This window comes from Pangasianodon hypophthalmus, chromosome 6 (assembly GCF_027358585.1).
Source record: "Pangasianodon hypophthalmus isolate fPanHyp1 chromosome 6, fPanHyp1.pri, whole genome shotgun sequence".
Lineage (NCBI taxonomy): Eukaryota > Metazoa > Chordata > Actinopteri > Siluriformes > Pangasiidae > Pangasianodon > Pangasianodon hypophthalmus.
In genome coordinates, this window is record NC_069715.1 from 28,560,169 (window position 1) to 28,574,473 (window position 14,305).

At 40.2% G+C, this 14,305-nt stretch overlaps 2 protein-coding genes across 6 annotated transcripts in view; one reads left to right on the forward strand and one right to left on the reverse strand.

Annotated features, from left to right (window-relative positions):
- Positions 1 to 1,369: 1,369 nt before the first annotated feature.
- Positions 1,370 to 7,597, forward strand: gins2 (GINS complex subunit 2). 2 transcript variants are annotated; one of them, XM_026914362.3, is made up of 5 exons: positions 1,370 to 1,568; positions 2,476 to 2,590; positions 3,631 to 3,730; positions 4,842 to 4,968; positions 6,162 to 7,597. In XM_026914362.3, the coding sequence occupies exons 1-5, from the start codon at positions 1,479 to 1,481 to the stop codon at positions 6,288 to 6,290; spliced, it is 561 nt and encodes a 186-aa protein (XP_026770163.1). In that variant the 5' UTR covers positions 1,370 to 1,478; the 3' UTR covers positions 6,291 to 7,597. The 2 variants fall into 2 exon arrangements, with proteins under 2 accessions (XP_026770163.1, XP_026770164.1); XM_026914363.3 differs by having other exon boundaries at positions 1,373 to 1,520.
- Position 7,598: 1 nt separating this feature from the next.
- gse1b (Gse1 coiled-coil protein b) overlaps positions 7,599 to 14,305 on the reverse strand; it is a 244,655-nt gene continuing 237,948 nt past the window's right edge. For all 4 annotated transcript variants that reach the window (XM_034305534.2, XM_026914361.3, XM_034305533.2 and 1 more), the window contains exons 14-17: positions 13,334 to 13,723; positions 11,994 to 12,293; positions 11,294 to 11,397; positions 7,599 to 10,406 (exon numbers count right to left, since the gene is read on the reverse strand). In XM_034305534.2, the coding sequence (XP_034161425.2) occupies positions 10,269 to 10,406; positions 11,294 to 11,397; positions 11,994 to 12,293; positions 13,334 to 13,723 (932 nt within the window). In that variant the 3' untranslated portion in view covers positions 7,599 to 10,268. The remainder of the gene's footprint in view (positions 10,407 to 11,293; positions 11,398 to 11,993; positions 12,294 to 13,333; positions 13,724 to 14,305) is intronic.

The window sequence follows — 14,305 nt, forward strand, 5'->3', positions numbered from 1 at the left end:
CCCTGTGATGGACTGGCATCCCATGCAGCGTGAAATCTCCTGCCTCGTACCTGGGAATGTTACCAGGACTGGCTCCAGACCCACTGAGACCCTGATCAAGAGAAATCAGTTGCTAAAGATGACTGTATGATGAATGATAAAGTAGATGCAGTACAGATAGTTAGCTTTTGGTACATGTGTATAAAATGTGAGTTAAATTACACCAATGAAATGAATTTTATCAACTTTAAAGTTTGTGATGTCTATGAAAAACACCTCCAAAAACATCTCCACCTCTAGCTCTGTCATTTACAGAAGGTAACAAAAAAAATTAAAACTATTAGTAAAATTAGTGTATGTTCAGACATTGATAGTGAAATAATCAAAATGATATCTATTGAAATTGAAATTTCCTGTAACTGCCTCTGAATGTTATCTGGAGTCTGGAGACCAACAGGTTAAAGACAAAACTTTGTCTTCTTTACTTGGTTCTTTTTGTGTTCTTTATCTCCTGAGATATCAGTGATCCTGACCCCTTCTGCTCTCCAGACCTGCCTGATCCATCCTGATCCCCTGCTTCTGGTTGGAGTTCTCATCTCTTGGAAATCACTCGCTGCTGCTGAAGATGGCCTCTAACACAGACAACCTAAAGTTACGTGAGATTACTGAGGATGGTACCACTTAGAAACCATGAAGATGGCTTTGGACTACAATTAGAACTGCAATTCCCATGAACAGTGAAGTCAACAAAACAGACTTCATGTGAAAACTGTAGTGAATTTTCGTGGTTACACAATTGCACTATTTTGACCATGTAGTACACAGTTATAGAAGGGAATGATTTATAATCGCACTATTCGGTGTCACCCAGATGAGGATGGATTCCCTGAGTCTGATTCCTCTCAACATTTCATCCTCATGAAGTCTCAGGGAGTTTTTCCTCACCACAGTCGCCTCTGGCTCGCTCATTAGGGATAAATTCATAAATCTAAAACTTATATCCTGAATTTATATATTTCTGTAAAGCTGCTTTGTATTTGTAATTTACACAAATAAAATAAAATAAAATTGAATTGTTCTTTACTTCTTGACTTGGTTCTTTTCCTGTTTACTTCTTGACTTGGTTATTTTTCTGCTCTTTACTTCTTTTCTCGGTTGTTTTTCTGTTTATTTTGTCTTATTGTTGTCTTTTCACTCACAATTCATTTTTAACCTCTTGGATTTTCTTTGTAAATAAATCAAATTACAGGAACATATTCTCTTTTTTCCCCACCCAAAAACCATGAAGGGGGGCGTAAACTTTTGCACTCAGTAGGTCTATGTTTTCGAGGCTGCAGCTCTGTCGCCCTCTGGTGGCGGAATCGTGCATGAACTTTAAACCACGTGACCTGGTACGTCATCCAACATGGCCGAATAACCGGCGGGAAAAACAATCCTAGGAGGCTGTAGTGAAGTTTGGCTGGAAAATATTTAGTTATTTCTGTAATTAAAAAATAAGAATGGATCCTTCAGAAGTGGAATTCCTCGCTGAGAAGGAAATGGTGAAGATTATCCCAAACTTTAGTCTTGATAAAATTTATTTAATCGGGGTGAGTAAGCTAAATATTCCTGTAAAACTAGCAGCTGTTGTTAAAGTTACACACTATAACGAGCTAGAAATGTCGCTGTTTTAATTTATTAATAGTTATCTCATAAATGTAAAGTGGTATTTTCAACAGCAATTTAAACCATTAAATACTAAATAATGTGTTTAAATATTGTGTAGACACAAATGATTTGACATTTTTTATACTATTAAGTACAGTAGTATGTACAGGGTTGCCAGGTATGCGTTTGGAAATCACCCCCAAACAAACAAACAAACAAACAAACTCTTCTGCTCTCTAAATCACTGCCAATATCATCATGCTTAAATTATTGTTAAAACAGGGCATTTTTTTCTAAAAAAAACTAACTGCAACAGGGTCCTAAAACAGTCTCACATACTGTATATTGACGATACAAGATATGCACCATGATTAAAAAAAAAAAAAAAAAAAACAGCATTTTTTTTTGTTGCATTAAAAGAACTGAGTAATTTTAGTTAAATTATATGTAAATAAATTACTATTTAAAAACCTTATAGTAATAATAAAAAAACAAATAAAAAATAAAAAATTTTAGAGATTGAAGACAGAATTTTAGGACTAAGATCAAGTCATCCAAATAGAGTTTGTAATTGTTATTTGAAATAAAAATGTTATAAAATTAAATCACGGTACGTGTAATATTTCAGAAAAGTATATCATGATATAATTTATCCTGTAACACTGTATTTTACGTTGTTATATATGACCAGCCCTATTTCTTACAGTAAAATAGTATTTCTGTTTTATATGCACTTATTTCTTCTTCTTCTTCTTATTTCAGTTCCACTACAATCACAACAGGTTAATTATAGATCTGGCAACCCGGTGTGTATAATATTAAACACACAGTGTTTTGCTGTTTCCGCAGGGAGACCTGGGGCCGTTTAACCCGGGGCTGACGGTGGAGGTGCCCGTGTGGCTGGCGCTCAATCTGAAGCAGAGACAGAAGTGCAGAATCGTTCCTCCGGAGTGGATGGACGCCGGTAAGATGAAGGTGCTCCTGAGATCGCAGATGGTGTTGATGGGATCTTGAACAAGCACATATGGGTGTGATGGTCAGGTGTCCACAAACTTCTGGACTTCCTGTGTGTGTGTTTGGTCAAAAGTCACACTTTTTCATTCGAAAAGGATTAAATAAGCCTGCAGTGAAGTGTCATATTTAAGAGTTGAAAAAGACTTTTAATGGTAATGATAATTAGAGAGTGAAAGTGTCAAGCCCATCGTGGTAGAAACTGGAGTGCACGTGTATAAGAGGGTTTTACGGTAACCACCAGACGCTCAGAAAAGTTTACATGTACACTTTCTTTTTAATTCCTGTACATAACATCTTTTTCCTAGAATAGCAAAAAGGCAAATCGGAAATTCCTTGGGACGGTCTTCTCGACTCTGAGTTCAGCAAGTGACGTCAAATCAACATGGCCGCTCTCAGCGTGAACAGTAAACACAGAAAACATACTGTATGTACAAGATAAATGTTAGCTTTAGACCAGTTTACATACAGATGTATTCGCTTGTTAAATCTATAACACTGACTATACTATATGTAAACATACATCACGCATCCCAGTTAGCTGGCTAGCTTGTTGCTAAGAAAAGACGAACACTTAGCAACACTTAGTGTTTTTTTTTTCCCCACGTTTTTGTGACTTGAATGTATGGAGGTTGAAAATGATGTAATTCCAAGCTTCCTACTTCCGAGGTAAGTGGAATGCAGCATTAAACAGATGACCTGGTGGTTACTGTATAACTCTGTACTGTATATACTCCAAACGTAGACAAGCGGTTTGAGAAAGGAATATATTCGAAAATGTACTGACAAACCCCAAGTCCAGACGGGACTGAGCGTTATTTCTCCTGTACAGTTGTATATCATATTGTTTAAAAAATTACTTTGGAGATATTCTCATTTTAAATTTGCCATTTGTCACTTCTGGGACAACCGTTATTATTATTATTATTATTATTATTATTCATGTGCTGCGTCCAGTTAAATGCTCTCTGCTTGTCCTGCCCCTGATTGTAGATAAGCTGGAGGAGATCCGAGAGCAGGAGAGAAGAGAAGACGCCTTCACCCCAATCCCCAGCCCTTATTACATGGAACTGACCAAGTTGCTGCTAAACCAGTGAGAAATTTATACGCTCATGACTTTTTTAAATTAAAAGCCTGCAGGAGGAAATGAGTTCAGACAACAGACACGGGGCCTCATCTATCTATCTATCTATCTATCTATCTATCAGCCTTGTAGTAAAGTAGTGTGTAAATGTTTTTGCGTAAGTCAAACCTAACTAAAGTGTTCCACCAGATATACAAAGCTGATTTTCTTCACTTCACTCGTGTGCGTATTTTCATTTGTATGGAGTGACGCCCACAAAACTCCATAAAAGGTAAAGTGCACAGGCAGCTGGGAGCTTGAAATGAGCAATCAGGGTAAAGGCAGAAAAACAGAAGTGGAAGTTATTTTGACTCAATTCTATCCTAATAAAAATATTTAATAATATTTAATATTAATAATAATAATTGAGCACTAAATCTTCCATCACCTGAGATGTTTGTTTACAGCTTGCGGCTTGTCCTCTGTTTATACACCGCCATTTCTTTTGTCATAATTGAATGATTAGTTATGGGTTTGTGTTGGTTTGCTTTCTTGATTTTTTAAAAATATATATTCTTTAATTAACGCTGATAAAATAAAATGGCTGGTTTTCACTAAATGTTCTCAATGGTGCTCTTAGTCCCTGACCAAGTGAACTATCATGAGGATGTGTTTTTTTTTAAGAGACTCTGAAGCTCTTCTGTAAGTCGCTCTGGATAACAGCGTCTGCTAAACGCTGTAAACGTAATAAAAATAAGCAGTTTAACTCCACAGTATATTCCCTATATAAAAGTGCAGAAATCTGTTCAGATCATATGATTTGAAGTTGATCAAGTCGAGGTTTACATTAGTTAGTCTCCTTATGCGTAAATTTACACACACGCAGGAGCGTGAGTAGGATACTAACGTTTTTCTGAATGTACAGGATTTTCATGAATACCAAGTTTCTTGTGTAAACGCCCGTACGAACACTTTACGCATAAATCCGTTCATCTCCAGCTTAATAAACGATTCACACTGTGCATTCTGTGGTTTAGTAACACGTTGTACTGTTGACATGATGATACCTGTGATTTTGTCTCACATGACTGTTAAAAGAGGATTCTCTGGATCGAAACGTTATTCCTTTTTTTCCTCGTAGTGCTGCAGACAACATTCCGAGAGCAGACGAAATCCGGACTCTGGTCAAAGACATCTGGGACACTCGCATCGCAAAACTGCGTCTGTCTGCCGACAACTTCATCAGAGAACAGGAGGCTCACGCCAGGGTACAGAGCGAATAACCCGTACTCCATTACACTCACACACACACACACACACACACACATTATTATTAAAAATAATAAAAACACATTACAACATCATGTTTTTCTTATTTTTAAATGAATAAGTGGGAACTCCATGTAAAAAACAAAAAAATCTTCAAGCACGATTATGTAAAAATACCTTCACAACATTTAGCATAAACTGATAGTAACACACAGCTAGCTGAAGCTACAGCTCATGTGACAGACATGGCCTCAAGCTAACATTAGCTCAGTTACCAATTATTATTAAAAAACATTAGCTAACTATGTTAGCTAATAATAAATAAACATTATTTAAAAAATGACTATTGCACCTTTAACTCCTAGTTTACAGTCAGTTATTCTGAATAGGACAAAATCACATATCATACAAGAATTCTTTTGTTAAGTATGAGTTTAATCATCACGCAGAGTTCTACTGGGGAAAATCATCTGGTCATTAAACATCTCTCTCTCTCCCTCTCTCTCTCTCTCTCTCTCTCTCTCTCTCTCTCTCCCTCTCTCTCTCTCCCTCTCCTTCCGCCTCTCTCTCCCTCTCCCCCTCTCTCTCTCCCCCCCCATCTCTCTCTCTCTCTCTCTCTCCCTCTCTCTCTCTCTCTCTCTCTCTCTCTCTCTCTCCCTCTCTCTCTCTCCCTCTCCTTCCGCCTCTCTCTCCCTCTCCCCCTCTCTCTCTCTCCCCCCCCATCTCTCTCTCTCTCTCTCTCTCCCTCTCTCTCTCTCCCTCTCTCTCTCTCTCTCTCTCCCTCTCTCTCTCTCCCTCTCCTTCCGCCTCTCTCTCCCTCTCCCCCTCTCTCTCTCTCCCCCCCCATCTCTCTCTCTCTCTCTCTCTCTCTCCATCTCTCTCTCTCCATCTCCCTCTCTCTCCATTTCTCTCTCTCCATCTCCCTCTCTCTCCATCTCTCTCTCTATCTCCCTCCCTCTACCTCTCTCTCTTGCCCCTGCTCTCTCTCTCCCCCTCTCTCTCTCTCCCTCTCTCTCTCCATCTCCCTCTCTCCATGTCTCTCTCTCCATCTCTCTCTCCATCTCATTCTCTCTCTCTCTCCATCTCCCTCTCCCCCCCTCTCATTCTCTCTCTCTCTCTCTCTCTCGCCCCCCCCCCCTCTCTCCCCCTCTCTCTCTCTCTCTCTCTCTCTCTCTCTGTTTTCTGTGTGTAGCTGGATAACCTGACGCTGCTGGAGATCAACACCACACGCACGTTTCTGTTGGATTCTCTGAACTACATGTACAAACTGCGCTCCAACCTGCAGCCCGGCTCAGGCTCGGGGAAATCGCAGGATTATTAATCAGCACCATCAGGACGTTCACGCAGTGTGTTGGTGCAGTGAGGTGATGTCTCCAGCTGCAACTCATAGCAGCATTAAAAGTATTTATTTCGGCTTTTCCTCTATGACGATGTCTTCGTGGACGCTTCAGCAGCGCCGCTCGGTGGAACGACCTTTGGCTTATGTGTTACGCAAATCCTGCAGAGGTCACATGACTATAACGCCAAGAGAGACATGAGACGTGTGTTTTAGTTTGTGTGTATGAGGGAAGTGTATTGATACGCTACGTTCACACTAGCGTGCAACAAAGCAATTGTTCGTTTTCTACGTACGTGCTCGTCACAGAGACACGATTTCATCAGCAACTGAAGTTTGAATTCAGATTTTCTTGATTCTATGTGAATTAGCTCTGACGCTGTAAAGCGACAAATCCAAACGATTAGCTTGAATGATTCCTTGGACCAATCTTGTGGCACACGTGTTCTGACATTTCTTCGGATCCACACACACACACACACACACACACACACACACACACAAAACTTTACCTGTAGCTAGTCGAGTTAGCTAGCTTTACCAATCTGCCAAGAAACTAGCGCAAAGCCAAGCACATAAGTTCACGTAAATCAAACAACCAATGTTTTTTAGTTCTAGCTTCGTTCTCAGGTTCAATTAGTACATACTAGCTACGTACACTCACCAGAGGCACCAGCGATCTACTTCCGAGCTTTATTTTTCTTCGTAACTTTTAATGAGGAGTCATATCTGACAGGATTATGATGAAACCACAGCTGTAGGATTTTCTTCGAATTTTATGCGTCAAAGAGGAAATAATCGCAGGTAAGAACTAAAGCGGTGAGTGGCGAACTGAAGTAACGTCATACCATACGTGCCAGAGGATTGATGTGAGGATTCATTCAAGCTAATCGTTTGGATTTGTCACCTAACCGTGTCATAACTACTTTGAATAGGATTGTGTTGAGAAAACTCAAATTAAAATGTCGGATGTCGCTGAAAACGAAGGTCATATGTAGAAAATACTTACGTAGAAAATGAACAGCTGCCTGTCGCTTGCTTGCGTGAATGCAGGTTAATACTCATTTGCCACCTACTGGATGTTTCTTGAACTGCAATAATGTACACGCCTAAATTTATGGTTAAGTATGAAATGTAAATCTTATTGTTTAAGGAAAAAGTAAAAAATTATTCAGAGCTTATAAACAGAGTGGGAAAGAGGGTGTGTCCAAACGTTCCAGTTTTAGATATGATTCTTGCTGGGGGAAAAAATGAGATTAAAATTGTACATGTGACATCAACACAGACCTCGAGTCGAAGTTCAGTTCTGAAGCATTTTATTTTTTGTCTGAAATTACAGCAATATATTCATAAATACCTAATTACTACATTCAACAAAGAATATATTACATTACATTGAATTCAAACAAGTACATTTTTTTCCTTAAAAACATGATTTCACAGCATCTAGACATCCTCCATTGGGTTTGGGGGGGGCGGCTACTGCATGTGCGTGCGCTAGTTGGGCGAGAGACACTGAGAGACAGACAGAGAGAGAGAGAGAGAGAGAGAGAGGGCGTGTCCCTGCTCCTGGACAGGCAGTGGTAGTGCTCGCTCAAGCACACATACACGCGCACACACACACACATACACACGTGCACATGATGGATGCGCTTTAGGGCCAGCCTCGGGTCTGTAAACATGGAACCGCCTCCAGAAGCGGTCCATCCTGTGAGCCTGAGCGCTAATAACATGAACCTGTGATGAGCTGAACAACCCGATTATTAACGTTGTGGAAAAATGTAAAGCCTGCTATTTGTGAGCCTTTGCTAATCGCGGCTGCTGCTTTGGCCTACTGCTGACAGGACGAGAATGTAAACGGAGACGCCGAGTAACATGGCAGAACTGGTAGATTAGGAGATAAAACAGGCTAGCATTAATAAGCTAGCATTTAGGATAAAGAATCACAATGTTTTTGAATCGGATGAATCACTTGAGCGAGCTGATTATGATTCTTTGGGTCGAGGATACCTAAAAGCATAAACGCAGATCCGTAAAAAATCTGAGTAACATTTTATCCTTATATAGATCAGTGTTTCATTCAAATTTGTCTATATAAAAATGTCTGTATAAAACTAATCTATGGGCGGAGCTATGTTTGTGATGTCACTATCAGATCCATAGCTTTGCACCAATCACGTTCAATATGCGAGTTATTAAAGGATGAGGATGTAATATTAGCTATATTTTTATATTAATTATCTAGCCAGCTAGCTATTAGGGATGGCAGGAGGATGTGGGGGTGTTTCTCATTTGCATATCATGCATATTCATAGATCCTGGCGTTATTAATTAGGAGTAAAGGTGTAGAGATGTTCCTTGGTCATTTTAGTGGGTTCTCTAGTGTTACAAAACATATTAAACAATTCATTTTTCAAATCATTGGTTATAGTTAATGAGTTTAAACTGAACATAAAACAAGTCCGAACCCTTTTGTAGGCCCTTTGATATTTGGCTCAGTCAGGAGCCACGTACGTCCAAATCCAAAATGGCGTCTTGTTCACTGTATATGCTCACTACTTAGGGTAGAACATAATTTGTGGTTTACACAGATTATAGGCTACATTTTATTGTGTGTGTGTGTGTGTGTGTGTTTTTAAAGTAATTTTAACCTGAGGACACACAGGCACTGCGCTTAAACATCCTGTGATTAATATGATTATATTTGATGCTAATTAACGATATTAGAGCGAATCTTGCAACATTTGACACTCTGTGTGAAAACAGTTAGCTTAGCATTGATATGAAATAGCCTTTTTGGCCGTCAGCTCTTGCGTTTCTAATGGCATGATTTGGATTTGTGGTTCTGTGGGTACCTTTGGCACAGTACTCACTGATTAAATGTCCGTTACACGAACTCTAAGACACAAAAAAGGGGCTGAATGCAGAGAATGCGTGCTGGTTCACCATAAAATGTAAAAAAAAAAAAAAACATTATAATAAAAAAATTAAATGGTCATGAGCCTACGATAGTAGTCCAGAGTGCAGGGAGTGGGAGAGTGGTGACGTTCTGCTCTTCTTTCGACCTGGCGCTGCCTTTGGGGACGGATGCTACTGTGGTAGGCCACACACACACTCACACACTCTCACACACACACGTACACCGGAGGTGTGCACCGAGCTCTTCCTCCGTCCTTTATCCTGACCAGCAGCAATACAAACACTAAAAGCAAGGCTCCAGCTTAACGCCCTAAAAAGCATGTGCATAATTTTTTTTTAAAAATGGCAGGCTTCTTTTTTTCTTCTTCTTCTTCAAAGAACAATTAACGTAAGTAATAAAAACATACAAAAATTCCTTTCCATTTTGTTTCGATATTTACAATACAAGGCTGAAGCACCTCTTTAAAAATTTTTTCTTGAATAAAACTTTCCTTAACATTTTTAGTTTTTTTTCCCCCACAACAAAAATGTGCATTTTATTTTTGAAGTTCTTCCCTAATTTTGAAAGGAGTTCCTTGTTATAACACAGTACCTCCAGGTAGTTCTGGGTTTTCTCTTAAGTGCATTTCCAGTTGAAAGCTCCTCAGATCTCCAGGTGAGATGGTGCAGTTGCCACGACGATATATATATTTTGGGGAGTCACATGACCATTCAGTTTGTCTACATGATCCGTCCTAGTGAGGCGTGGACCGCTGTGTGTACCTGTGTGGGTGTGTGTGTTATGGACCGAGCGTTCCTGCGAGATCCATGAGGGTTGGTTGGTAGTGGGCGTGGCACCTGTCCTACACCTCGATGGCACATTTAATGTCAGATTGTGGGCTTGGCGTTTAAACATCAGTCCTTCTCAGTGTGCTCACAGTGCACCATCTCTCCAAACCTCCGCCCTCTTTCTGTTGTGGAGGACCAGAGGGGGCTGGAGTCTGGGCGTTAGAATAGAGGGAAAAGGAGGGGGGGTGGATGAAGCTCAGGTGATTCAGGGGGATGTCACCTGGGAGGATATCCCTTGAAGTGAGCCCTGCTCCAGGCCGTATGTGGCACGGTCAGACACTTCCTGAAGTGCTCCAGCTCGGCCTGCAGCTTCTCCCTCTCAGCCGCCAGCTTCTGCTTCTGAGCCATCAACTCCTGTGACAAAACGGAGAGACGTCAGAAATGATCCCACATTTCAGCTGGATTCCACACACCAATCATTAGATATTTCATTATATTAACAAGCATAAAATTTGTGACCAGGAGCAGTAGCTACAAAGGTGAGTCAAATGGAAAGTTTAAGTTTTTTGTTATTTTGCATTGTTAATTGAGAACAGGTGTTCCAAAAGCGTATCATTTTCCCACATCATCTTTGTTTCGATCAATCCAGATGTTAACGAGTGTCCGGATTCCTCTAGAAAAAAATAGTTTCAGTTCTAATTTATGCCGCACTTCTAAGGTTAGTTTTTTCACTTTCGCAAAGACAATACCCTCCTTATAATTTATCATAAACACTGAGAAAGTAAATAAAACAAGTTCGACATCAGGATCCACATGAAAAAAACCCAAAGCTGATTATTTTCCTATAACAGCACATCCTGAAGTGGTTTATTCCTTTTATACCACAGCAATTTGCCAACAATTTCATGTTTTAATTTATTACGTAAAGAATGACACATTCCAGTATGAGATGTGTATGTGTATGAGCTGTTGCTATAGAAACAATAACGGATTAGAACGAGCGAATTAATATTAACCCTCGTTCGTGTTACAGCTGGAACTACTTTCCGAGCCGTGCTGTCGCACAGTAACAATGCACACCTCCTGACTAATCACATTCGGGAATTTCACCGCAGTGTGTTATAAAGAATGACACATCAGTTAGGTCCAGATTCAAAGCTAATTTTTGTACAGCCGGTTTTATTTACAGATTCAGTGTGCAGCACGGAGGCAGAGAAGAGATTGTGTACGGCTACGTCTCTGCAGAATTCAAGGCAAGAGAGACCACTAGAGAGCAGCTGAAACAGAGGTGTGACACTTACCCCCATGGAGTGAGAGACCTGTTCAGCAGTCAGGCTGAGGTTGTAGTGTTGGGCTTCAAGCTTCCTGCACTGACTGTGCAGCACCTCACGCTCGATATTTTGCTCTGAGATGAGATCAAACAGGACAAGGAACAAAAATAAAAGAGAGAGAGATAGAGAGCGACAGTTAGTGAGTGACCTGCACTTCCATTCGCATCACAGTAGTGACAACGACACACACACACACACACACACAGAGCCTAATTAACAAGAGAATAGGTACAGTTTATGTTCTACAAAATAAGAACGGTATAAAATGCATTATTTTCAGTGGAATTCAGAATAGTGCAGTTCATTTAGACAAGCTTGTCTGACACGTAATATCCTTATTTACACCTTCTATTAATTGCATAAACTTTACCTCAGCTGAGAGTAATATTGCTTTAGCTACAGTTTCTTACAGCTATTCTAATTAGATAAAAAGTGCTGAAAAAGGAGAGTAAAATGAAACGTCTACACTGTTATGTAGGCATATTTTAGAACAAACTGTTTATTTTCCCATTGAAACAACGATACTATTATAAAGCCCATGACCCTGAGCTGTGTATGTTTACGTTTATTTATGTCATATCTGTCCTTTGCAGATTATAAGCCAACACAGCTGTTAATGCCAATTAAAAGTTCACTCAGTCAAAATAGGATGATCATAAACTCAACTCACCTTCAACATATTCCTGATACGCTTCGAAGATGGACTCGATCCCATTCCACCTGTGTCCCAGAGCCTCTTCCTCTTCCTCCTCTTCCTCATCCCCTTCATCTGAGTCTTCCTCGGTGGAGAGTTCGGGGCGTGGCGGCCCGTCTCGCCGGACTGCAGGTGGGCAGTGCAGACCGTTGGGCTGGAGTGCAGGGTGTGTGTGAGGGTGTGTGCTGCGGCCCGCGCCGCTCTGCAGCTCCGGGATGTTGTAGTGCACCGTGGAGTCCATAGTGTGGTTGGGCTCAGAGATGGCCGAGGCGCCACCTGGTGGGAGGAGGAAAAATAGACAGGTTAAAAAAATGCAGGTATTAATGCTTATGCTCAGTTGAGTCACAATAAAAACCCTCTACACATGTAGTTCCAAAAGAGGGACTATATATATATATATATATATATATATATATATATATATATATATATATATATGATGAAGATAAAAATAAAACAAGATTGTGTTCTTGAGAAACACAGTAAAATAATATGTTGAAGAGTTAAAGAAAAATCACAGGTCATATAATATGTGAATATTTAATAAATATAAAAATAAATATCTTTTTAAAATACAGAAAAGCCTTGTCACACCACGAACCTGCCACCTCCCAAGACCCAAGTACGTATATCTTTTTTCTATTTCCATGTTTTGTGTTTATATACATCTAATAATTTGACATGCAAATAAGCTCTAAAATAAATTTTTTTGGGATCTGTCCAAAGTTGTACAATTTAATGTAGATTTAAGAAAATGAATCCCACCTTTTCAGCAAACCGAGTGACACATGCTGGGTCTTAAAATATGCATTGTAAGGAAAAAATTCATAGCACATCTTTTAAAAGGTCTAAGAATAATGGTGAGGTTGGACAGTGGGCGGAGCATAATATTAATATCTTAAAGCAGGATGTTGGGAGGCTTAAGACTTGATATAAACAAAAGCAACATGACTGAACATGCAGTATAGTCACTTATTTACATTTATGGCATTTGGCAGATGCCTTTATCCAGAGCAACTTACATTTATCTCATTTAGACAACTGAGCAGTTAAGGGTTAAGGGCCTTGCTCAAGGGCCCAGCAGTAGCAGCTTGGTGGTGCTGGGGATTGAACTCATGACCTTCTAATCAGTAGTCCAGTGTCTTAACCATGGTAATATTGGTGCTAAACTCTGCCCCCTCCCTTGGATGTTTGCTTAATGCTGAGGTGCTAGCACTGCTAACAAGAAAATCCTCCCAGGCAAAGATGAAAAACATAATGTTTTGTGGGGGTGTTCTGGTTTTTTTTTATTTTTATGCCAAGCAAGAGTAACCCACCTTTATGCTTCTGCAGTGCTTTCTGAGTGGACTGCAGCACCGACTCGTGGAACTGCTGGGCGAACTCCTCGGCCGTAAAGCTCTCCCACGTCTTGCTCCGGCCGTTCAGGCTGCCTGCGCCATCTTTAGGGTGCGCAGGAGGACGCACGCTGTTCAGCAGGCTCGAGGGCTTTTTGCTGAGGATTACGTCACTGCCTCGGTTTTTATCAGCGTATGACAGGGGAAGGGGAGTGTCCTTTGGTCTGAGCGGTTCAGTGACAGGTCTGAGGTGCTCGAGAGGTGGAGCGGAGGAAGGCTCAGCTGGAGGTCCAGTGGACGGAGGTGGAGGACTCGGGGGTCTGGCACTGACTAACTCACCTGACCGGCCTGGAGACTGGGATGAGGATGAATCTGTGAAGCAGACATACAAAAAAAAATTTAAAAATTTGATGCACAGCGTTCAGCATTTCTTATGAATAAAACCAGGTAATACACACTTTTCTAAGAAATTTGTAGGTGTAAAATTCCAACAGTACTCATTAAGAAAGTAAAGGAACCAAAAATAATTCAACTTTAAACATCTGGAGCTGTCAATACACACAATATACACCATCTGGTTTAACAAGACTGATGACACTGGAGACATGAGCAGCGAGTGTAGCACAAACGCCATATTGTCTTTCTCATCATGGCGCACAAAGACAAAAAGAAATCAAACTTTGTTGTTAATAAATTAAGATCGACGAGCTAGCTAATTAGTGTAGTTATAAGAAGGTAATCAGTGACAGATTTACTGTTACCACCCTGATTAGTTTCCTATAACAGCACATCCTCAAGTGTTTTATTCCTCTGATACCAATGATTATATTTTTTATTTATTAATGAACGTCATACTTTTTATCCTTTATAATTAGTTTTAATGTTGTGTAGAATGTCCACGAAACAAGTTAGTTCCCATTATTGTTATAGCGGCTATAAATATATAAAGAGTCT